General features: G+C 40.1%; 1 protein-coding gene and 1 long non-coding RNA gene across 2 annotated transcripts in view; one reads left to right on the top strand and one right to left on the bottom strand.

Annotated features, from left to right (window-relative positions):
- Positions 1-5,918: 5,918 nt before the first annotated feature.
- LOC121133923 lies at positions 5,919-18,546 on the bottom strand. Its single transcript, XR_005870934.1, has 6 exons — positions 18,445-18,546; positions 15,114-15,166; positions 9,347-9,389; positions 7,503-7,569; positions 6,901-6,933; positions 5,919-6,164 (listed from the first exon to the last, which is right to left on the bottom strand). It is a non-coding gene; the product is annotated as an uncharacterized LOC121133923 (long non-coding RNA).
- Positions 18,547-18,701: 155 nt separating this feature from the next.
- Positions 18,702-26,348, top strand: part of LOC121134021 — a 32,829-nt gene continuing 25,182 nt past the window's right edge. The window contains exons 1-4 of the mRNA XM_040731586.1: positions 18,702-19,084; positions 22,104-22,218; positions 22,951-23,124; positions 24,456-24,562. Coding sequence (XP_040587520.1) covers positions 18,831-19,084; positions 22,104-22,218; positions 22,951-23,124; positions 24,456-24,562 — 650 coding nt within the window. The 5' untranslated portion in view covers positions 18,702-18,830. The remainder of the gene's footprint in view (positions 19,085-22,103; positions 22,219-22,950; positions 23,125-24,455; positions 24,563-26,348) is intronic.

Genomic DNA, 26,348 nt, shown 5'->3' with positions numbered 1-26,348 from the left:
TTTGTGTAAGTTTTCAAAGGTCTTCAAGTAATAGAGACGTTCAATGCATAGAAAGTGGCAATGATCTGGTTAGAATATTGTTTGAGCAAATTCAGAATACAATTCATCTAAGAAAATTACCATGTCTTCTGGGTGACACGAGGGCTCATTCAAAGCTTCCCAGCCCACTGGATAAAGGGACAAGTCAACAGATAGATTAACAAAATTTGTTACTTTATCTCAGGTAGAGAGAGCTCTGCAGTCTCCTAACTTTTATTATCAGAATAGCAGGAGTCTAAGAAAACAATTTGGTTTAACTAGAGAGACTGCTCATCAAAATTGTCAGACAATGAGTTGTACCCAAAATATATATCTGTAACTAATTTAAAAATGATGACAAATAGTTGTTACTCATATTACAGAATTTGGCAAGTTAAAATATGTACACATGGCAGTTGATAGGTATTCATGTTTCTTGACGGCCACTACACAAAAGGGAAAGGCCAATATACTTGTGTCAAAAGATAAAAAACGGGGTGGGGGATGTAATGTCCCCAGTCTCCACACGGTGCATTAAATCATGCACTCATCTTAATTTTTTAAATGTAGATGCCAGTGAACAATCTGCTGCAGACAGATTCTGGCATAAAGGAACTTGAGCGACTTTTGTTCAGGTCACATGGAGACAACCATACACTAGACAGTGGAGAAGATCTGATTCTGCCCTAATTTGGTGTCGAGGGAGTGTTTGTGTTTTCTTTCAGGAAAATAATAAAGCTCTTTGGCTGCCAGAACATTTGGTGAGATGTATAGAACTGAGAAAAACCGGTCCTGAGACCATGGGAGCCTCCCCAAGCCAGTTCAAGAGAGATCCCCTGAACACTGCAGTGTTCCTGACCCTAGATGTCATCGAATCTACAGCCAGAGAAAGAAAGGAAACAGTGGTTTGACATTCCCAGTTTCTCAATAGGCCTGCTGCATCAACTCCTGGACCTGTGAGTTTTCATCCCAGAGCCCACAAACAACTGGGTGACTAGTAGTTTGCCCTGGACACACCTTGAAACACAGAATTCCTTTTGCCAGTTTTTCCTTTTGGGGAAAAAAAGGACCCATTTAAAACAATTGGATGCTGCTATGGACTGTGATGAGTGACAAAAGTCCCTTTTCAGTATTCGAACAGGACACGGTCTCTTAAAAATCTGTTGGAGTTGTGAAATATCAGCCTTTGTGGTTCATGTTCCTGGAATTGTGCTACGCCAGTGTATTTCTCTGGAGAAATGTAACTTGCCCTAGTAGAGCAAAAAGGAGACTTTGGCATCACTGCTGGGGTGATTGTTGCTTTGCTGTTGCTGCTACAGCAGCCATTGTACCTGGGACTGCCATCTCACAGTCTGTAACTACAGCCAGCACAGTGGATAAAACAACAGCGGAAGTAACAGAGGCTCTCAGCACTTAGAGCTCCTTAAATGAGTTTGTCCAGTTAGAAATTTTAAATGCATCCTTATTCTTGTTTGCCTACCTTGGCACACATTTGTGTTACCCCTGCCAAACTTAATACTTATTAATTGTCCAATCAAATTATTAGGTTCCTTGGGGAGTCACATATGGCAGGCCGTTTGATCAAAGTATGGGCCAGGTCCTCATCTCTGGGCCTTTTAGCCATAGGATTTATTATCATATGCTTCATTTGGCTAAGGAACCTCGTCATTAGACAAGCCAAGGCTTGATTTGTTACTTAAGAACGACTGAGAATCCCTCATCTTGACTATGGTTTAGCCTACAGAAAATTTAGGCAGCCAATGACAGGTGAGACTAATGGGACATCAGCCAACCTAAGTTAGGAGGGTCATGCAGTCTGGGTGATTTCTCCATTGATGTGTAATGTTGGCATTAACATCCTAGTCACCTGAGACAGGCATATGTATGTATATATATGTATATATATATGGGAGATGTTGGGCCCCAGCCCCCTCAGGGTCTCTGTGAGTTGCTGGTCAGCCCACAGGTGCATCTTTTTTCCAGTCCAAGTGCATCCTGTTTTCCAACCTCGCTTCCTGCCCTGGCCTTGCCCCACTGACATCAACATCTAGCAGGAGGAAAACATTATCTCTTCCACCTGGGGTTTTCCACTATGCTGTAAGCCTATACATAAGGCTGCTCCCTCTCTACAAAGCAAAATGACCAGACATCTTGGTTTTCAGCTCAATCTCCAGGCTTTCGCCTGATATATTAAACTTGCTCATGGCAGGGGCACGACAGTATGCAGTCTTTTTGTCAATGTTTTGTTTTTAAGAGTCAATGTTTCATGTAGACCAAGTGGCCTAATCTCAGGTTGTACCCAAGCATGACCTTGAACTTCAGATTCTCAGGTTTATACTTCTTGGGGCACTAAGATTATGGGGATATATTACTATATTGCTTAAGTTGTGCTATACCGGTAACTGAACCTCAGGCCTTGTATATGATAGGCCAGCAGTCTATCAACGGAGTAACATACCCAGCAGGGATGACATTTTCACTGTGACTGTATACTTTGCCATGACAAATAGTGACCAAATAATAAAGGTCACAACTACTTTTCATTGAGGCTAAATTTTTAAAATTCTTCACTGAAAGAATATGATTATTTTAACCTATGACGTTTTTACTGTTCTTCGGGCTATTAGCTATTACCATTTAGAAGAGAAAATAGTTAAGAGATATGACTTGAGAAACAATTTAAAATAGTATTCAAAAAATAAATACAGTATTCCATACTATACTTTCATTTACCAACTTAATGATAATGTTCATATTATGAACACTGTACAACAACAAATGTTCATTACCAAATACAGTAGCAAGGAACATTCTGGGTTTAGGACCACAGTCTATTTTCAGTACTGAAAAAAACATAGGATATTTGAATAGACAAATCAATACACAAAGCCACTTCTCATGCCGTGTTTGTAGGTGTGCATGAGAAGCTGTAATGCCCCTTTGAGGAAATACATATGAACAAAAAGCTAGAAGACAATATCCATGATGGCAGACATTATTCATACTTTTAGTAAAGCCAAATTTCACTAAGTAGCAAGAGTAAGGCCAAGGCCAAGGACAGGGACCTGGTGCGGGCTTTGTTCTCTTTTGAATGCAGTGTTTGTGGAGTACTTTGACCACCCTCCATCTCCAGTCATCCCTAATGCATTGCATTCTGAGTCTACAAGTTCTTTTCCATGAATGGGAACAGCCATGTACCTGCAAATTAGATTTCTGAGGATATCACCAAAATCCCATGACAAAGAGAGTATAATGTGATGTGTTCCTGAGTGTTTCTGTTCACACTGATGAAGTATTAACATCTCTCAGAAAGGAAAGCATGTGAGTATGGGAATCACAGAGAATCAGAGCAGGACGGAAGTGGGAGCTCTGTGACCATTCATGTCCTTCTAAGAGGCCAAGGGAATGGGAGGGAGAAACATATATAGTTGAGCTCCACAAGACGACACAAGGGCCACCCCAGTGGTGCAATACAACCTTCTCTAGTTCTTCTAAGTGAAAGAATATAACACACATTTCTGTTCCTTTGACAGGAATTCTTTTTTTTTTATTTTAATTTTAAATAGCTTGTTTTACATGTCAATCCCAGTTCCCTCTCCCTCCCCTCCTCCCGCACTCCCCTTCCCCCCCTCCCTCCCACCCAATTGCCAAATCCTTCCACATAGGGGATATCTAGAGTCTGTCATTTTACTCTTGGTAGGGTCAAGGCACTCCCCTAAGAGTCCAGGCTGAGAGAGCATCTCTCTTTGTGCTATAGGCACATGAAGACAGTTTGTATACCAGGGATAGACATTGATCCACAGCTCAGGGCCCCATAGGTTGCCCAGGCCTTCTCACTGACACTCACATTTGGGGGGTCCAGATCAGTCCCATGCTGGCCTCCCCACTGTCGGTCTGGGGTCCAAGAGCACTCCCCTGTTCAGATCAGCTGCTACCTCCCTCTGATGTAGAACCATGCATGGATTACTACTGTGAGAGCTTCAATTGTCATGAGGAATCTCACTTTCAACCACACTGAACGTCTGTTCTCCCTCTGCATTCCATTTCTATTTTCATCAGTTACTCTCTAAAATTAGTACTAAACAGATTAAAACTGGGAAGTGCTTGTTAGAAGGCATTCCAATTTAGAAATTGTATCACTGTGAGACCTACCTGGCTGTTTTCATTTTCTTTGGGAGGTACTGAGTAAAGGCAAAGATTTCAACCAAGGACAAAGATACACTAATAAGAAGAGGTTTGAGCAGAGAGATGTGTGTCAGGAACAGTCTCTGGATGCTATGTGGCCAGACCCAAAAATACTGTGATGTGCTCCTGATTTGGGTCACAGGAGTTTGTAGCATGGGTTCAATGAGAAGATGGCATGGAACACTGTCTTGAATTTCAAATAGTCAGTCATTTATAGAACCTCAATGATGGTAGATGTGGTGGTTCCAACATTTTCTGAGGTCTTTGTACCAGGTAAAACACAGATTTCCTGAAGTGTTAGTTACACAATAGGAGTACTAAGGGAAATATAGACACCATTTATTTAATAAACACACAATTTCATTTGATTCTAAAAGGTATTTACCATTAGGATAGGTGTGTTCTTATTGTTCATGCATTTCTATGCTTGTTTTTGCTATGTTAAGACTGGGCATTTATAAGTAAGAATAAGTCTCCATGTGTGGTTTATTTGGGAGCCAGATGGTGGATACACAAAAGACGAAGCTAAAGAGTAAAGAGAAAAAACCAACAACTACAATGCTAGAGTGTGTGTGTGTGTGTGTGTGTGTATGTGTGTATGAATACTAAAATATTTTCAGTCAGAGTGTAAGTCAGAGAGCTAGTGAGACTGCTAAGTGGATAAGAGCACTGTCCAGGGTGGCTGACAACTGGAATTTGATCCCTGAGCCTGAAATTGCAAGTGGAGAGCACTGACTCTTGTAAACTATTCGTTGACATCTACACTTCTTGCATGGCACGTGTGTGCCTTGCCTTCCCCAACCACCAAGTAAGTTGAGACCAGAGTGTCCTCGAACTGACAGAGACCAGCCTGCCTCTGCTTCATGATTGCTGGGATTACAGTTGTGCACCAACATGCCCAGCCTCTTATTCTGTTTTTCCTGCTTTCATGGACCAGGAAGTAGGCAATCATCATGAGATTGACTACTTATTTCCACTTATATCTTAGCTTATGTTCAAATTATTTGCATATCAAACATATTCAATCCTGGGGCTGGAAAGATGGCTTAGGTATTTTTAACCCTTGATGCTCTTGTAGAGACCTGGGTTGGATTCACAGCATCCACCTGCTGGCTGAAAATAATCAGGAACACATATTCCAGGGGATCAAATGCCATGTTGGATGTCTGTGAGCAACACACATACACACAAGGTGCACAGAGATAATGCAAGCAAATGTATACACATAAAATAAACCGAGTTAAACATACAAGTATGTTGAAACATTGATGTTGACAGTACCTACTTCAGGAGTCTTTATTATTTATTCTCTGTATTTTTATGAGTTCTCTTCACTTGTGCTAAAGTTTCCTCAATTTCTGAATTTTGTTTCCATAGTCTAATTTACTTTCACTTACCCATTAGAATAGTGGTTCTCGACCTATGGGTCTAGAACAATTATGGGATCATAGAACCCTTTCACAGAAGTCACCTATGACCTTCAGAAACACAGATAATGACATTATGGTTTGTAACATTTGCAAAATTATAGTTATGAAGTAGCAAAAAATAATTTGATGGTTAGGGTCACCATAATATGAGGAATTATATTAATCTGTCACATTAGGAAGGGTGAAACTGCTGCTTTTGAAGGTGACTAGCGTTGTTGTTCCCAGGAGTGAGGGTACGAAGGAGGAGAAGGACAAGTTCCAGGCTGGTTCCTCTTCTCTGGCGACAAGTTCCATGCTGGTTCCTCTTCTCTGACACTATTTGCAATAATGCAGACCAAGGAACGTAGACACATCATTCCACTCAAGCAAATATTACTTTTCTAATTGGAGGGCATTACCATGAGAAACGTTTTCTTTTCAGGTCTGTATCCCAAACCACACAGGTTCATAGGTTCATTTCACATGTCCAACCTCTCACCCCTTCCTTTTTCTGTCCATCTTGTCAGTATGTGAAATTTGTTTCTGTGTTTCCTGCAATGGAATTGTAGAAAATTAACTTTCCTTATTTGATTCTGAAATTAAGACTTTTGTGGTGAAGTGCACAAGTTCAAAATTACTCAGTCCTTAACAGTCACAGGGTATTGAAACATGAAAAGTAGAAACTATTACTTAAAAAGGAATCAATTTACAAATTACTATGGTATCATCTAGAAGTAAAACTAGTCAGGTAAGCTAGATTATGAGAAAACCATGAACTGAGATGTCTGGCTTTGCCCTGTGGCTGAGACTAAACTGAATTCCCTATATTTTGAATTTTGTGAAACTTTTATGAAAAGATTAAGTTTAATTGGCACTCTTTCATCAGTTTTTCTCATATATGGTTGGGAGTCAAAATACATATTACTTTCCATTCATAAGTAAACTCTCATTTAATTATTAGTGTGGTAGGAACATATTTGTCCATTGATTCACATTCAAGTCATTAATATGCAAGCAATGATTCACATAAACCTTCATCCTAGGACTCCAGATTACAAACAACCAGATTTCCTAACCTCCAGCAGCTCTCAGGGATAAAAATCACTTTCATATGAGTATACAAATGACTAGTTAAACCTCCAGTATTTAAAGTGTTTGAATGTGACGCAAAGAATATAAGTGTATGCTATTTTAAAATACAGAACAATATCCAGAAGTTAATGTATTATTAAATGGTATTCGAATCTTCACTTTTAGACTGCTGGCTAATTGGGGAAAAGATACTTACTGTGTAACTCAAGGAAGGGTTTTCATTGCAATCCTAGTGGAATCAATTAGAAAACAGGCTGTAATCTTTTCATAAAGAAAATTTTTGTGAATATGTTACAAATGGCCAAATTTCCAGAATTCCCTGCTAGTGTAATACAGAAGCAAAGACAAACTGGGGAGATGCTGTCCTGTGTGATCCTGAAACAGGAGTGTCCAAGGGAAGATAAAGCCTTCCCGATTTATGCGAAAGGTAAGGAAAGTTTCCCTGGTGATTCCCAAAGCACTGAAACAACGGGACCCATTAAAATGTATTCGGGGGTATTACCATAGTCAGGTTTCAAAATCTCTCTACTGTGTGTTTGCTTCTGCAAACCATCCTTGAGCAAACACAGAACATCTACTATGTGAGGACTGCACTCAAATTCTACTCACTGTTTCCAGTTCGTTCTCTTATTGGGCCACTACTACCTGCAAGGACTTACTGATCACTCGGAGTTTATAGAAAGGACTGTCCATACCTACAAATTTTTTTTCTGACCAAGTTTCTATATAAAACTGTGGTAGGTACTACTGCTGCATTAAAAATTTCATAAAAATTATTTTCAAAATGGATCATTTTACCTTTGTAACAGAGGGACGGTCCTTGTCCTCTCTTATAGATTCAGGAGTATTGGGTTCATCAGAGAGCCTTTAGAATAAAAATGTATCAATGGGAAGGTTTGGTTATTCTAGGATCTCTGTTAAAAGATATTAAATGACACTTTGCATTTATGTCATTCAATATTGACCCGTGTTTATAAGATTTTTGCTCCTTTTGTGCGTTTCAACTTATATCAATCTATAAGACATTCAGTGAAGACTCACTCATAGTTGTATTTAAAAATAAAAAATGACAGTTGGTGGCTTGGGAGAGGGCTCAATTAATTAGAGCGCTTGCTGCCCACACACACCAGTCTGAGTTTGAATCCCCAGGACCCACATAAAAAGCTGTACATGAACACATACAATTGTCACGCAGCACTGTTAATGTTAGGACAGGGGATCATTTGAGCTTTTGGCTGTCAGACAGCTCCAGAATCAGACACCTTGTTTCAAGTACATGAATTAGAAAAAGAAATAAAACAACAATATCCTCATGAAGGAAGACACTAGTTCCTCCCCAGTCACTTTTAAGGTTGCCATAAATGATGAATTATATTCATGAGCAAAATAAAATTAGTGCCCTGATTTCACAGCTCATATTATTCTGTACTCCTAGAGCACAAAGTCCCTTCATTGTCATGATCTTTGTGGGTTTCTCAATGAATGTGATGTTATCTCCCAAGAGCTTGGTTTATGGACCAGAGAATAGATTCTTGCTTTTGGTAGCACTCCTACAGGCTACCGTGGACTTGGGTATGTTCAAGTTCTTCTTTGTAGCTTATTCATGAGTGAATCTTGATACCACAATCTGCCTGTTTCTATTCCAAACAATCCTTTATATGAACTTAATAAGATAAAAATGGGAGCAAACAACAATAAAACTCAGTGGACAATGTCAGGATTTTACTTTGGAACCGTTTAGAATTCCAAATGAAAATTAACTTGCTGTCTACAAGGTGTGTCTGAGAACAGTTTTAGTGACTGAAAATTATGAATCTGTACTTTAGACATCAGCTATGATATTTTTGGATCTTTTATTTTGGGGTACATGTTGTATACTAATGTGTATCAATTGTTTAATTGATACATAGCCCCATAAAAGGTAATGCAGTTGTCCTCTATTATGGAAGTGATATGAGCACAGAACTATGCTACACCTGACACAAAGGCCTCTGCATGTGGGGATGGTGTGAAAGGAGGAAGGTAATTTGATGTTTCCTGTAATCCTGTCTCAGAATGGTCCCTAATTCTGTAGTACGGAGGAGCACAGATCATGTCCCACCAGGAAGGGGAGTGGCCCACGATGAAGACTGTCGTGTCAAAAGAGGACTCTCCTGTTGAACAATAAATGAGATCTTCCTGACTCGACTCCCTCTTGTGTTTGATTTTCTTCAGGATTAGGTTAGGCTGTGGGACAGTCAAACAGCACATTCTACCCTCTCTGACTTCGACCCAGGGGCCCCAGAGATCCCCAACACTGTGTGCTCTCAGAAGGAAAAATGCCTTGGAGTTATAGCTCATAAGGTGGTTTCAGAAGGTTTTGGAAAGCTGAGGACTGTCAGAGAGACATCAGTGTGTGACTGACAGCAGGAGGCTCATTCTCTAAAACACAGAGTTGATATTGTGGAAATGATTGGTGAGTATAAATGTCCATAGGAACTAAAAAGAAATTTTTAAAATTTTAAAAATAAGTTGATAATGCTGTGGTAAATATGAGACAAAGCAAAAATTAAATAGATAAAAGGGTGTTTATCTGAGAGAACAGGCAAGAATAAACTAGCTGTTTTGATTTTTCTAGTATTAATATATTGTTTTTACCTTACCTGCAAAAAGGCATCGGGTCCGTGCAGTGACGTACTTCTAAAACTAAAAGCAAAATCTGTTTTATTACAATTCTAGTAAAACATAACATACAAAAATGATTAGACTCGTATTTAGTTATCAATTTTTTGAGACCAATATAGAGATTCTTCTAGAGTACATATTCATTTGGAGTTGATTACCTCATGTAGAATTTGTCCATTTTCTATGTATTTAAAATAAAAGGTGACATAAATTTATCAAGAATAATACCTAAAAAACACCCATACACAATTGTGATGATCCTAAATGAACTCTGTCAGACACATGGAGAGCAGCATCCTTCCCAGCATGAGTGTCATCAATTGACTGTCATAAAGTAGCTTCATGTGCTCCTTGTTTGATTTGGGGATAATTGTACTTGAAAAAAATTCTACATTGGGTGTGGTGGCACACACAATTTTAAACTGGATCCCTATGATTTTCAAGACAGGCAGAACTATGTAATGAAGAGACTGTGTCTCAAAAACAAAACAAACAAGCAAGAGGAAGAGAAAGTAGGTCATGGGGGAACAGGAAGGTTGAGTGGGAGGTAGAATAGGGGGAAGAAGAAATCATAGGTTGTAAGACAGATCTGGCACCAGTGAGACCTGTAGTGATCTAAAGGGATGACACCAACTGGCAAGCTAAGCAATAGTGGAGAGACCACCTTGAATGCCCATTCCTAATAATGAACTTGATGTCTATAACCATCCGGGAGCCTTCATCCTGTGACTGATGGAAGCAGAGGCAAACACCCACAGTTAAACACTGAACTGAACCCAAGGAACCCAGTGACACAGAGAGAGGAGCGATAAGCAAATTGGCAAAGAATGGGCTGGCAAAACCAGCAGAGACAGCTGATCTGATCAAGGGGGAGCTCTTGGACCCCAGACCGACAGCTGGGAGGACAGCATGGGACTGATCCAGACCCCCGAATATGAGAGTCAGTGAGGAGGCCTGGGCAACTTATGGAGCCCTGGGCAGTGGATCAGTGTTTATCCCTTGCATACAAACGGACTTCGTGTGTCCATAACACAAAGAGGGATGCTCTCTCAGCCTGGACTCTTAGGGGAGTGCCTGAATTCTGCTCTGAGTGAAATGACAGACTCTAGATATTCCCTATGTGGAAGGAAGTGGCAATAGGGTGGGAAGCTGGGGGTGGTGGTGGGGGGTGAGGAAGGAGGGGAGGGAGAGTGAACTGGGATTGACATGTGAAGCAAGCTATTTAAAATTAAAATAATAAAAATGAGCCTATATACATTTTGTTGTCCAGGAAAACAAAGTAACTTGTTCAGCTTTTTAGTTGAATTTGTTCAGTATGTGACGCAAATTCCTACCACAGGGATGTATGGCTACTGTCCCTGCATCATGACAAAACCTAGCAGAAACAAACAGAAGTGGACAAAGACCTTTACCAACAGTTCAAAGGAGGACACCAAGTTCACCCTCTTTGTCCCCTTTGAGGGAGGAAGCTCCTTAGCTCCAGATGTCTTCCCAGCCTTGTGTGACTCTTAAAGGATGCTCATGAAAGCATCTGTCATCACACATGAGCAGAATTATTGGAAAAGTCCCGCCCTTGGTAGTAATGCACCCCAGCCCTAACTCAGGGGATAGAGCAGCAGAGAAGCACCTGTGAGACAGGAGCAGCAAGTTCCATGGGTCACCTCTGACATGGATCACTGTACACGCTTACATACACTAGCTATGCACTCACTCAAGCCTTCCCTGTGCACATGCAGTAAGTGTTAAAAATAAAACAGTCATGTTTTTCCTGTTCAAAATAAGAGAAACTTATTGTGCCTTCTCAGCATTCCCCATGACCAGGAAGGACATTTGTCCCACCAACTACTGGCTGAAATTGTGGCTCAGTAGAATTGCTATGCTGATGGTGCAGGAAGACTCGGTCAGTCCTCATCACCACAAATGCCAAGAGCAACAAAATTCATAATAAAATGATAGAAGAAATGGTGCCTGCATCACAACACTATCAACCATCTTCACTTCACCTCTTAGTGTGGTTTTCAATGGGCGCTTAGGTATAAAAGATACTGTGGGACAGTTGCTGAAAGTACAAACTCTGCAGTGTTCCTTCCATTGTCACAGAGTCTCTTCAGACTCAATGGAGAAGCAGCTAATTCTTTAAAATACATAATGATGTCATTTTTTTAACTTCCTTCTGGTGTCCATTCTCTTTTGGAAATCATGTTTTACAGCATGGAAATGGTATCATCTCACCCTGTTCTATTTAACAAAAAACTAAAAGAAAAATATTAAAGTTGATAGGAAGGGTGTTTGCCTAGATGCTCACAATGCCCTGTGTTCAACCTCGAGAACTTTAGAAAAGCAATAAACAAGAATGAAAGAGGAAAAGAAGGAAAAAAGAAGACAAGAGAAAGAAAAGGAAGTCATATAAGGATTGAAGTCTTCCTAAAATGTATTACATTCCTTATGGCAAAACACTTCCTCCCCTTAAAACAGGAAATTACACAAGAAAGCAGTTATAGGATTTGCCAAACTCTAAATTTAGAAATCATAAAGCAATTGAAAAAGCCAGGTGATTTTGTTTACATCATTGGGTAAGAAATTAAGTAACAAAAAGGATTGTGTACAGTAGTTTCATTTATGACATAGTTATATTTTAGTGGCACTGAACTGTATAACAGCATTCAGTACAAAATACAAGCTATTTGTCATTAAACTCAAGGAAAATCATTATTTCTAACAATGCAATTTGCTACAATGTGACTATGGCAGACACATGCTACATTAAATAGTTTTCTCAAGGATTAGAGATATGGCTTAGAGGTTAAGAGCAATAGTTGCTCTTCCAGAGGTTCCGAGTTCAATTCTCAGCAACCACATGGTAACTCACAGGTATCTAAAATGAGATCTGGTGCCCACTTTTGGTGTGCCTTGTTGAACAGGGTTGTTTTGGCTATCCTGGGTCTTTTCTTTTTCCATACAAAATTGATTATTGTTCTTTCAAGGTCTGTGAAGAATTGTGCTGGGATTTTAATGGGGATTGCATTGAATCTGTAGATTGCTTTTGGCAGGATTGCCATTTTTACTACATTGATCCTACCTATCCAAGAGCATGGGAGGTCTTTCCATTTTCTGAAGGCTTCTTTAATTTCTTTCTTTAAAGATTCAAAGTTCTTGCGATACAGGTCTTTCACTTGTTTGGTTAGTGTTACCCCAAGGTATTTTATGTTGTTTGTGCAATTGTAAAGGGTGATGTTTGTCTGATTCTTTTTCAGCCCTTTTATCATCTGTATATAGTAGGGCTACTGATTTTCTCTTTTTTTTGGTTTTTACCAGATAGGGTTTCTCTGTATTGTTTTGGAGGCTGTCGGTCCAGCCTGGCCTCGAACTCACAGAGATCCGCCTGCCTCTGCCTCCGGAGTGCTGGGATTAAAGCTGTGCGCCACCACCGCCCCGGCCGCTACTGATTTTCTTGAGTTGATCTTGCAGCCTGCCACTTTGCTGAAGGTGTTAATTAGCTGTATGAGTTCCCTGGTAGAGTTCTTTGGGTCATTGATGTAAACTATCATATCGTCTGCAAACAGTGAAAGTTTGACCTCTTCCTTCCCAATTTGTATCCCCTTGATCCCCCTTTATTGTCATATGGCAATGGCTAGAACTTCAAGTACCATGTTGAAAAGGTATGGAGCGAGTGGACAGCCTTGTTTTGTTCCTGATTTTAGAGGAATTGCGTTGAGTTTCTGTCCATTTAGTTTGATGTTGGCTGTTGGTTTACTGTATATAGCTTTTATTATGTTTAAGTATGTCCCTGTTATCCCAGATCTCTCCAAGACCTTTATCATGAAGGGGTGTTGGATTTTGTCAAAGGCTTTTTCAGCATCTAGTGAGATGATCATTTGATTTTTGTTTTTCAGCTTGTTTATATGGTGGATTACGTTGATGGATTTTCGTATGTTGAACCATCCCTTCGTCCCTGGGATGAAACCTACTTGATCGTGGTGAATGATTGTTTTGATGTGTTCTTGGATCTGATTTGCCAGTATTTTAGCATCAATGTTCATAAGGGATATTGGTCTGAAGTTCTCTTTCTTAGTTGTATATTTGTGTGGCTTGGGGATCAAGGTTATTGAAGCCTCATAGAAAGAGTTTGGCAAAGACCCCTTTGCTTCTATTGTGTGGAATACTTTGAGAAGAATTAGTATAAATTGTTCTTTGAATTTCTGGTAGAATTCTGCACTGAGGCCATCTGGACCTGGACTTTTTTTGGTTGGGAGACTTTTGATGACTGCTTCTATTTCCATAGGGGTTACAGGTCTATTTAAATTGCTTATCTGTTCTTGATTTAGTTTTAGCAAGTGATAGCTATCCAGGAAGTCGTCCATTTCTTTTAAATTTTCGAATTTTGTGGAGTACAGGTTTTCAAAGTATGACCTGATGATTCTCTGGATTTCCTCAGAGTCCGTTGTTATGTCCCCCTTTTCATTTCTGATTTTGTTAATTTGCATGTTCACTCTCTGCTGTTTGGTAAGTTTGGACAAAGTTTTGTCTATCTTGTTGATTTTCTCAAAGAATCAACTTGCAAAGTTAAATTTCCAGAAAATACATGAAAATGATCATGCTTTTTTCTAGAATGAAAAGAATACATCAAGTGTTGTCTTCACAAGGAATTCTGTAGAAGCACCTCCATCATAAATGAGTAATACTCTAGCAAATGGCCGACTGTGCAGCTCCTAGAAACAGGAATAGATTGGTGCAAGTGTCATAGGATGGAAATAATGAAAGATGATAGAAGATGGTCCATTCAGCTACTTTATGGCAGAGGTGAGATAGTAGCACATAAGACCAGCACCAGTGCACTGCTCTGTATTTCTCTTTACTCATAGTGAGCAAAAATCAATATGCTTGTCTCAATTCAGGTGTTTCATTACAGTAATATCTGCAGTTCAATGAATATAAATTATCAGCTGCTTAACAACACAGATGTGATATTTGGCTCACACTGACAATAGGTGAATTGCGGGATCTGCTATAATTTTGCTGTGCCAAGTTTACAGCTGCAGGATGCACTGTGTACTCACTGAGTTTTGGTGAACAGACTCTCTAGATGTGAAGAAAAGTGTAACTTCTCATGTATTCACCATCAGGTACAATGCCAGAGACTTGGAACATGACCAAAGAGAACACATGAAAAGCATACATGTCTCTCTGTAACCACAGTACTTGAAAACTAACCCATATTTCTTTTTAGAAATTGAGCAGGTAACAAGCCTATATATATTCTCTAATTTAATTTTTAGTAACATTCAAATAATGTTTCCCAGAGATGAATGGACAGCAGTGTTACATTCGCATGTAATATCAAAACTCTCCAGAAAGACATAGACCTATGGACAGACCACCACATTTTGACTCATGGGGTCTGCATATACTTTTAAGTTGTAAACAAAGCCAGCACAGCGTCACCAGGAAAACTGTTTGTGAAGAAAAAAGAACCCAGATGTGAAACAATCCAGCTAGAAGCCCACAATTTCAACAAAGAGTTGCATTGTCAAGATAGTAGTTTTTTCACTCTGTGCACAAAAATCAAACACCACTTAAGCCCATGTCAGTGCTGTGCTCTTCGTTCAGGAAAAGTGTCCTCAGCCTTCACTGACCCAGCCTTGTCAATCAGGCTGCTGTCCACTTATTCAACCTCATCACTCACCAACTGCCCCACACACTCCTCTATCTTCACCGCCCAGCACACACGTGCTTTCTCACCCCTACCTGCTGACAGGCGCTGCTGATGTCTTTCTGCCTTACTCTGTCTTCACTGTTCCCTGTCAGGAAGTAGGAAAAACATATACAAAGTTTAAAGAAAATATTTGTTGAAAGATGATGGAAATTTTTATTGAATCTGTATGTATATTCACGTTAAGAGTTTTCTGTTAAAATGCACTAAGTAAAAGTCATTAATTTTAAACTCTTCTTGGTATCAGAAGCTTTTTAGTGGATTTTTCCATTAAAAGTCAATCTTTCTGCCCAAGAGCTACCTCCTTGAACATTATCCATATAACAAGGATGTCTGTAGTACTTTGGTAGAGAGGAAAAGCAGTCGAATGATTGCTTATCTGAACTTTTCTCCTTTGTAAAAATTTCATGCTGCTCCCTCACCTCTTCTCCATCAACTTCCCATAATTCCTCATGGAGAGGTGGGGCCTTATGAGCCCTTCGCAATACATGAGGAATGGTGATGCTCCAATATTGTGTATGTCTACTTCAGGAAAATTCAGCTATATTGAATTCATGAGTACAGTCACTTTGTCATGTCCAGAAGACCAAGTGTCATACAATGCCCCCAATCATTGACTCTTGCATCCTTTCTGACTCCCTTTTCCACAGCAGTGCCTCAGCCCTGCTTGCTGCTGTGATTTTGGCCACCTTGACACAAACCTAGAAGTACTTTGGAAAGAGGGAGCAATTGTCTCCATTACACTGCTTGTAGGTAAGTGAGTGGGAACATTTTCTTGATTAATTATTGGTGTAGGATGGCCTTGCTTACTGTGTGTAGTGTCAATCTGTGCAGATGCTACTCACTCACATAAGAGCAGGCTGAGAAAGCCATGGGGAACAGGCCAATAAGCAGAGTTTCTCCATGGCCTCTCTCTCTCTCTCTCTCTCTCTCTCTCTCTCTCTCTCTCTCTCTTTCTCTCTCTGTCTCCCTCCCTCTCTCTCTGTAAGTGTGTGTGTGTGTGTGTGTGTGTGTGTGATGCCTAGGTAGATATGTAGAGATCAGAGGGCATCTGGGAGCTGGATGGAATCCAGGCCATCAGGCTTGTATGGAATGTGATCGTGGCTACTGAGGCATTTCATTCACCCCTTTACCAAGTTTTATTCCATTTAACATTCTTTCCATAAAACATAAACAGAGAAGTGTTTCTTATATTCCTCTCCATGCCTAAATAAAATAAACCTTTGTAAAATGCTAACTATAAAGGAACTTAGAGGGCTGTGCCTGTAGCTCTGGGGTAGTGTGAGCTTGCCTCATATATGGAAGGCTCCAGGTTCCCTCTCTAATTCTGATAAGAAGTACAACATTTTAAGATAACTAAATATTTGTCCTAAGTTGGTAATTGTATAATACACAAGGCCAGATGATCAAGTCCCTGATTTTCTTATTGATTTGGGTCCAGAAGAAACCATATTTTCACTGCTCTTTGATTCCCATGTGTTGTATATAAACAAACATAGACTCTTAGGAATCCTCAGAATGAATAAAGATTTCCTTAAACTCAACACCAAAATGACAGGCCTGTGACACATATTGGGCAACGAATCTCAACAGATATCTCTCCATATTTCCAAATGTCCCATTAGCACATTGAAAGGTGTCCAACAGCATCAGCCCTCTAGCAATGCAAATCAAAGTTCAATGAGAAGATACTTGATTAAGATGATGAAATTATAAGAGCTAAGTCAATCCTGGTGGTACAGCTCTGTTATTCCAGCACTTGTTAGAGGATTATATATCACATATCTGAGGTTGAGCCTGGACAGCAAGGTCTGGTCTAAAAACTGAAAAGTTCATGTTATATGCTTAGAATATATATAGGACAGGGGAAGAATTCTTGTCTAGTATGTACAAGTGCGGGGGCACATGTGGGCATGTAAAAGAACTGAGGAACAGAAACCTCCTGTGTTACTGCTGGAGCTGTAGATATAAAGTGTTGCAACCACTAGGACTTGAGTATTCACAGTTCTTACAACAGTTGATAAGGGAAGAAACCCCAAATACCTATTGACTGATGAATGGATAAACAAAGGGCAGTGTGTTAATAAAATGATGTAGTATCTAGCCATGGAAAGGGGAAGAGAACTGACACATCCTATAACGTGAGTGAAAATTACAATCATTAAGTTCAGTTGAAAGTAGCCAAAGGACTGAAGAATGGGATTTTTCTATATTGGGAGGTTTGATTTCTGTTAAATATCCAGAATGAGAACCTTAAAGCAGAAAGTGAGATTGGTAACTGATAGGGCACGGGTTCTGGAGGAATGAAGAGTAGCTACTAATGAATAATGGGTTTCTACTTGAATAACAAGGATATTTTTAAATCAAATAGGGTGATGGTTGCATAATTTTCAGACCTTACTGGATTGCATACTTTAAAAGAGTGAACTTACTACACAAGCGTGTTACATCTCAAAAAGCCTATCATTATTTAAAGATCACATATGTTTCATGTATATATGTGCTTGCCTGCATGTATGTACATGCACTGTGTGTGTGTCTGGTGTCTGCCAAGGTCCAAGTGGGTGCTGGTCCCCCTAGAAATGAATTTACAGATGGTTGTGAGCTTTCATGTGGGCTCCATTGTAGACTGCAGGGTTTGTGCTGAGAGATATTGAGGATTCCCTTTCTCCTCCAGTAGCACCTAGAGTACCTTCCAGTTCCATGAACTCTGGTTAGTAGTTGAATAATCTAGTAAGACACCAATTCAACTTCTCTGCATTCCATGGCAGAACTGTTAGAGCAAATAACAGGCTTGGCAATAAATAATAGCCTGTGTCATTTGGGGGTTTCTATGGGTCCCTTTGGTTAGTGGCCCAACAGGCTGTAACCAGTTCCTGGCACTGGAGAATTAATTTGGTAACACATGATGTCTAGTTGGAGCCTTGTATCCCCTGTTATTTTTTGGCCCCATTTCAGTTTTTATCATATAGGTATAGGAGGCCTCTAGGATGTTCAGGTTCCATATAGATTTTAAAGGGCCTTTAGTATTGGTTGACCCTCACTGTAGTACTTCTTTACCTTTCTGTATCACCCCCTCTCATTAATCCCTCCTATTCTAATTCTCCTTCATATCCTCATAAGACTATAGACTGTTTCCCCTTCCCTCCTGATTTCTTACTGTGTACCAAACCTCTATGGTTATTCCAATTGTAGTTTCCATATACGAAGCTTAAAAGCTAGCATACTTCAAAGAGCAAACATATAATATTTGTCTTTTTGTGTCTGGGTTTGCTCAGTGAGGATGAAAATATTCTAACTCCATCAGAGCATTCTTAGGGAAGCATTTTCTCAGGGCTGCATGGCTGCAAGGACCTGAACCATTACCAAACTCTCCTCTGTTTTGTTTGGAGTCCATAAAGTTAGGCTCACTCCAAAATTCCAATTGACAGTGCTTTGCCCGTGTGCTGAACATGGTAGGCCCATGTCACTGGGGTCAGACATGGACATGCACATGCACAGATTCCAGCCACAGTAGACAGATGCTGAGCCTCATTGTGTGCTCACAGCTTGTAACTATGCCACTGTTGCTGTGTAACTAAGGACGAGGCAGTGTTCAGCTCACACTGAACCAGCGACCCGAGCATTTTTGGCTCAGTGGGGAGACTGAAACAGTGTTTCAAATATTTAGTGTGGGGTTCTTTAGGGTGTGGGTGGCTAAATTGGGAGGCGGGGAGAGCAGGGAATGTAGGGGGAGAGCCTTGAGGCTCAACATGCAAGAGGACTTCGATTACGATGCCCATACTATTAAAGCCCCTAAGCGGGCTCGCTGGTATACCCGCCTGTGGCCTGCATGCCTAGGTCGTGGGTGCCTGTCCAGTAACAGGCAGGAATTTCCTCTCTACTTGATCGGGTATGACCCTGTGGGACAGCTGCAAAGGGCGGCCAGCGTGGGTGATGTAGCTTCAGTGGAGAGACTCATCAACTTCCATGGATGCCATGTGGACGAATGTGACCGGAGGCACAGGTAATGGGGACCGGGGGATGCAAGGGGCAGGAGGGGAAGAAGGAGCAGGAGGAGTAGGTGGAGCAGGAGGAGAGAAGGGGCAGGAACTGTTGGGAACAGCCTGGGCAAACCAGGTAGAAACACCCCCTTCAGGGTCATAACCTGAGGGAGTGGAGAAGTCACACTTAAGGGTCTTATTTCACAGAGCCCCATTATTTTGGCCCCTAAGCATCAGGAACCTGCACACCTTGGAGTGGCGTCTTCTAGGGCTTCTATAAGAAAAGCATAACGATGAATTTTAGGTAGTTTACAAATATTAAATTGTCCCTTTCTGAGCACATTATTGGGCACTTTAAAGTGATTCGTCTAGTAAAACTACACTCATTTGATTTTTGTGTGTTTACTTAAAACCTTGAGACTTATGGATGTGTTTTTTGTGCATACGTTTTCAATGCACCACGTTCATCAGAAAGGGTCCTGAACATCCTGGAGCTGCAGTGTGGGTGCAGGGAATCAAACCCAGGTCTTTTGCAAGATAAACTAGTGCTAGTAAATGCCAAGCCATCTCTCCACCCCTTAATGTATGTGTTTTTTAGGGTTAGGGATATGGTTAGGGTTAGGGTTAGTGTTGGGGTTAGGTTTAGTGTTAGTTTCAGATCCAGGGTTAAATCTAGGCTAGGGTTAGACCTCTGTGTAAGGCTTAGGATTGGGGTTGGGTTAGGGTTATGGTTAGACTCCGGGTTAGACCCAGGTTTAGGGTTAGTGTTAACCCTTACAGTTAGAGTTAGACCCAGCTGTTATATACCACTCAGAAAGATTGTATCTTGAGATAAATTTTCACACAACATGTCAACATTAAGGCACAAAAAGAATCTCAAAGAAATTTCGCATCAATGTGACCCTTGTTAGCTGAAGGATCTAATAAGGAAATTTTCAACTAGAACTATGACACTGCCCCCTGCCACCTTGTGTATATGCTGTGTGTACATTGCAACATATGTGAAGGCTAGAGGTTGACATTCTTTTCCTCAATTGCTTTAAATCCCATTAAAACTCTCTCTCTCTCTCTCTCTCTCTCTCTCTCTCTCTCTCTCTCTCTCTCTGTGAAGTGCACATATACCCCAAACATGTGCAGGTGTGTGTATGTGTGAAGGTCAGAAGAGAACTATATTTGAGGTTGTGTTCTGCCACATTGTGGGTACTGGGGGTTGAACTCAGACCCTTGGATCTTCTGGCAGGTCCCTCTACCTGATGAACAGCACTGTGGTTTAGAGAAATCTTCTCTCACCCAAATCCCCACTGGGTTCGATTTTTTGTGTCTTGGAGTATTCTGATTTCACCTAGACTTGCCAGCCAGAAATCTTTGGGGGTTCTCCTGTATCATCTCTCCAGCAGCAATCTTTCAAGATGCTAGCGGCTCTGAACTCAGGGTCTCTGGCTTACAGGCCAAGTGCATTACCAACTGAGCTTTACAAATCACTACAGCCCCTCCTTCCTATCCCTTATTTCTTATTTCACACTATGTTATAAAGGGGAACCAATGACAATCAACAGTAGATTTTCTATAGCCCACGAGCTTCTTGGTCTTATCTGTAGTTCTAAGGGCTTACTTAGCCTTCTAAATTAGAGATTCATAAAATATAACATAACAGTAAATTATTTTTTAAACAAAATCTTTTGCTTAATACCTGCAATCTTAAAAACACTGAATTTTGCAACTGTATTAATCCATTATGTAACTCCATTTATTCCCCACACTCAACTAACGTATCTACTGTACACCAATACACATTCTACCAGCTCTCCAGATCCTGTAATTCTTAAAGCCTTTCTGTTTCTGTGTCTAGTCAGCTTTCTTACATACTATGAATTTAAACATTGGTAAAAGGAGAAAGATTTTGACTTAAAGTCCTTTAAATATCAAAGCAAGGGAACTATGAAGTCATGGGTTATCTCCTTACAGAGAGATTTGTTCCAATTTGGTGTGAGGTCATAGAAACAATGAAGTATAAGCCAAAGCATGATAACCTGCTTTGCTATGATTTGGTGTCTGTATTACCATGGACACTGTCTGGGCTGTGTCTCAGTGGATAGCAAATATACAAACATTACTTCTTGGTATTGAGAAATGAAAACACTCAAAATATTGTTGAGTGAGGACTTAGAATTTGTTTGTTGTTATTGTTATTTTAAAACTGTATACCTTTCATTATCTTAAGAGTTTAAATTTACATAGATGCAAGTGACCTGTAGAATTGCCAAGGGCCTGTGAATTGTGTCATATTTCATTGGATGTAAGGTACAACCGACTTTTATTTTGTATAGTAGCAAAGTTAAAATTATTGCCAATTATATTCATATAATATCATGAATTATATGTGACAGTGATGCTAAAATGTGAAGTAAAGAGTAAGGTACACACAGAAGAACTGGCCTGCAACCCTCCCTACTGGGAGGATTATCAAATCCAAGGCCAGCTTAGGGAATATAGGTTGAATAAACTTTTTTTCATCTTCTCAAAAGGTAGAATTCTGTTCATTGAAATAGTGTGCTTGTTATCAATAGGAAGACTAATGATCATTGTACCCACAAAACAGTGTGTTCTTAGGTGCTGGGAACATTTGTTCCCATGCTCTTGAAGATGAGAATTTAAGCATAACAGTAGCACTGTGGAAAATAGCTACAGTGTTGAATCCCCATTGACTATGGAGCTCATAGAAAGCCTGAGTAGTAACTAGTAAAAGTGTCTAGAGTATGTTTCAAACCAAAGCTAAGTTCAATCTATGTGGTCTTCTTTTCTCCAGACAGGCTGCTCTGAGGAAGTTTGAAGCTTGTGACAGAGTACTTGCCTTGAATGGTGCAGACATGCAATATATCCCTAGCACAGTAAATGAACACTTGAGTAGGGAAATTTGCAAATATGAAAATTCCAGTTACTTCTCTTACATCAGAAGGAAAGGAGCTTTGCTATCTAGTATCACACTTAAATGTACCTTACACAGCAATCTGTAATTTCCTAAAATGTCCTCTCAATTTGCAGGACCTCCCTACATTATGCCTGTGCTCACAATCACCCAGATGTTGTAAGACTGTTATTACTCTACAACGCCAATATTAACATACTTGATGATGAAGGCTGCACGCCCTTGATTAAGGTAGCTATTGGACAACAGTTTTGGTATGTAATGGATTAGGTCTTGTCCTTGTTTGGTTTTGAAGCTATGATCAAATACTGACCAAAACCAACTCGGGAAAGGAAATCTTTATTTAGTCTACAATTCCATATCACAGTCCATCATGAGGGAATCCATGGCAGGAGCACAAATCAGGAACCAGAGGCAGGAACTGAAGCAGAGTTCATGGGGTGGGGATGCTGCTTTTCCATGACTTTTTCAAGGCATGCTCAAGTTTCTATACAACTCTGCACTACCTGCCCAGTCTTGCCAGCACTGCTAGGAAGCTGTGACCTCCCATATAAACCTCAATTAAGAGAATGCTCCACAGACTTGCCTAGAGTCCAGTCTGATAGAGCCAAGTCTTCAAGTCGGGATCCATCTTTCCAGGTGTCTTCAGCCTAACTCAAGTGATCAAAACCAACAAGTGAACAACCACCCCACCTACAACCACCACCAAACAGTGCTGGTGAAATGATTTAATATCTAGGTGTGGTAGCATATCCCTGAAATTCTACCTCTTGGAAAGTTTCATGGAGAGGTTTTGAATTTAGGCAAGCTGGGGTACTTAAAAAGTACCTGACTCAGAAAGAGGATAACATCCATAACCTAAATAATTTGTCTGATCTAAGGGTAACTATTCAATGCAATTGTAGAAATGTTTATCTTGATGTTCTTGAATTGAAGATTTCTTTCTTTATACAATACCCATAGGCCACCCAGCGGGACAATGTGGAGTGTGTTTCTGTATTATTAACACAGGATGCTGATCCCCATGTGATGGATTTCATTGGGAATACGGCCCTCCACCATGCTGTTTCCAGGGGTAACACAACAATTGCCAGCAAACTGCTGGAATGCAATGCAGATATTGAAGGCAAAACAGAGGTAAACATCAGTCAACTTCACTCCCTGTGTGTTTCCAGCGGTGATGTTCAGATCCACCTTCCACATTCCAAAGCTCAAGCAGTCTCACTGAATCTGTCAGAGTATAAATTTCCTTTAAATAATACTTTTCATACACTTGTAGTAGTTTAAAAGAACACAGCATAGTATGTTTTGTTTCAGCATTGGATTTTATTTTAAAATTAAACAACTAAGATTTTGGGCCCATACACACTTGACATACACCCAGTCAATAAAAATAAATTAATTTAAAGATATATCTCTGTTAAAAAACCAGAAATCTGTTGAAAATAAATTACTGATGTGGTTTGTCTCTAAGAGTTGAGGCTAGAATGGAAAATGAGACAAGTCACAGGCACACAGGCAAATTGGCAAATTTGATCATTGAAGAAAACATACCACAAAGACATTTTTTATTTCACTGTTCCAGATTACCCATTTACATAGTGAAGTGGTCAAAATGTGACTCCATCTTAAACAAGGAGCAACTCCATTGTAATTAATGGCCTAAGCTTGAGTCCAGGAAGTTGCCCACCAAGTTTAGCCAATCAGCTGAACAGTTCCCAACCTGGCATTATGAAGCTGGGAGACCCAGAGTGACAGGATCTGGCTGCCACTGACCATAAGTGAAAATGCATGCCCACAAGGGATGAAACTGTTGCTAGCTCTGTCCAGCTAACATGTGCCCCATATATCTGTTTTCTGACTTCCCAATTAGAACGAAGATCCTTAGAATTCCCCAGGTCTCTTTAAAATGGCCTGCATGCATTCATCTGGGTCCTTATTGCTATTTTAGATGAGTGATTGACCCCTGAACACTGACTATTTCTGCAGAATAAAGGTTCTCTGTGTGGACATACTACTTAAATCTGGGGTCATCCTCCAGCATTTTCTTGGAACACTACAATAGGAAGTGATGTTCAGTTTGGGAAATAATAATTCTTAGTCTAGGGAAGAAATAGTTTTGGAAAACAGATTGAGAAACTGTTCCAGAGAGGTCACTTGAGCTCTGTTATTCAGTAGAGGCACAGCAAACCTCTGCATTCCATGTTTTAGGGTGGGACAATGGAGGTCCATTTCCATGGAGCTCAGAAACTCTGAACCAGGGAGTGATTTTGGAGAGCTCTGGAGGGGACTGGTGCTCACAGGAAATACTTAACAGGGGAAAGTTGTGTCAGAAGGAAGGGGGCAGCTGTGGGTGTGAAACTGCAGCAAGGACAGAAGGAAAATCTATCCCTTTGTTTATAAAATCTGTGACAACATTTCTGTTGAGAAGCATGTCAATTTATTAAATGAAGTTTTCTTCTTTGCAGTATGGGTTGACACCATACAAACTTGCCTTATTTGAAAACCAACACCAGATGGCAGAGTTTTTAATACAGAATGGTGCGAATGCACACTCGGTGGTTCAGTCAAAGAGGTACTGTTTCTTCTTTTTGCAGTCTTAGTGCTGTTCTTGAGGGTGACAATTGCTTAAGTACGGACTCCTAAAATGACTGGAGGAAGACTGGCTTCAACTCAGAAGCACAAGCTGGGAAAGCCTAGCACACAGGGAGTGTGAGCGTGAAAATGACGGCACAACCAAAACAAAAGAACACTGTGAACCAGGGCTCAACTTCCCAGTTAAAAAGGACACTTTGTCATTCAGAATCTGATTTTAGTGGTGATGTTCTAGTACTTAAGACAACTTCACATTAATCGTGTTTACTTCTAAAAGTGTCAACATACTTTATTTTTGACAGTGAAATTCATAATAATATTTCAATCTGTTTCTTATATGCTTTTCTGTATTATAGTATGTTCAACACAGTTTTTGAAAATTATGCTGTCTCTTCTATCACTGTTTTAAATGGCCTTTGAACAATCAAATACATTGTTATCCATCATGACAATTAAATGCTAATACTAGATACTATTCTTTTTATCCCTCTCCTGTCTGAAATGTCTTGACACTGTGTTTGTTAGATGTGAATTGTGCACCCAAACTCCTGAAACAACTAGTAATTTTAGGGGCAGTTATCCACAATGAATACAAAGAATTAAGACTCAATGGAAAAAATGCCTCCATATGATCTAACTGCCAGGAATTTTCTTAATAAGTGATTGATGGGGGACCGTCCAATAAACTCTAGATGGTGCCAATCCTGGGCTGGTGGTCCTCAGTTCTGTAAGAAAGCAGAATGAACAAGCCAGTAAACTACTCCCTCCCGAGGCCTCTATATCAGCTCTTGCCTCCAGATCCTGCTCCATTTGAGTTCCTGCCCTGACTTCCTTCAATGATGGACTGTGATGTGTACATACAAACCAAATGAAGCTTTTCGTTCCCAAGTTGATTTTAGGCATGGTGTTTCATCACAGTGATAGCAGCTCTAAATAGGACATTTGGTGTTCAATGTTAGTTCAGCATTAAAAAGCAAATGATTTCTTTTTTGTCCATTATTTCAGTTTACAGTCAGGTGAACTAAAAAGTGAAACCCTTAATTTAAAAGAATTGTGTGTGAGAGGGTGTGAGTGTGAGTGAGTGTGTGTGTGTGTGTGTGTGTGTGTGTGTGTACTTTTTAGTAAAAATAAATTTTTGTAAAAACATTAAACTCTGATCATGGTTTTACCATCCCTTATTAGCATGAACTTGTTTTTGTCTCAGGGGACATGAATGTTATGATATTCCTATCCAAGTCACAGAGCAACAGTGTGGGTGGTTTTTCCTTTTATATTTTTTGAGGTAAAGTTTGTAGTTTTCTATGCTACTTGGCCACTTACTCCAGGCCACCAGGCTGTGGAACCTCTTTGGGATTTTCCTATCTCTACCTCCCACTTATTGTAAAAGTGCTGGGATTATAGACACATTGCACAGTGTCTGACTGTTTCTTGATTGTCAGGTACTCAAATTCTGGGCAAATATGACAAGTATGTATACCTGCTGAGTCATCTCTCTGGCCCTGAAACCCACAATTTTTAGAAGAAGACTTTGAGCCTAAATTAAAGAAGTTTGTATGAGCATATTGCTGTTAATTGTGAAGCTGAGCATTTGAGTGCAGAACACTTTCTTTTTTTATTTCTTTTATTTTTTTCTTTTTAAATTTAAATTTAGATTAGAAACAAGGTTGCTTCACAAGTCAGTTCCAGGTCCCTCTCCCTTTCCCTCCCCTCCTCCCGTGCCCTTCCCCGATCCCCCCCCAATATCCCCTCATTTCCCCAGGGAGGGT

This window comes from Mesocricetus auratus, unplaced genomic scaffold (assembly GCF_017639785.1).
Source record: "Mesocricetus auratus isolate SY011 unplaced genomic scaffold, BCM_Maur_2.0 Super-Scaffold_100025, whole genome shotgun sequence".
NCBI classification, from domain to species: Eukaryota; Metazoa; Chordata; class Mammalia; order Rodentia; family Cricetidae; genus Mesocricetus; species Mesocricetus auratus.
The sequence above is the reverse complement of the archived record's forward strand: the minus strand, read 5'-3'. Positions and strand labels throughout refer to the sequence as shown.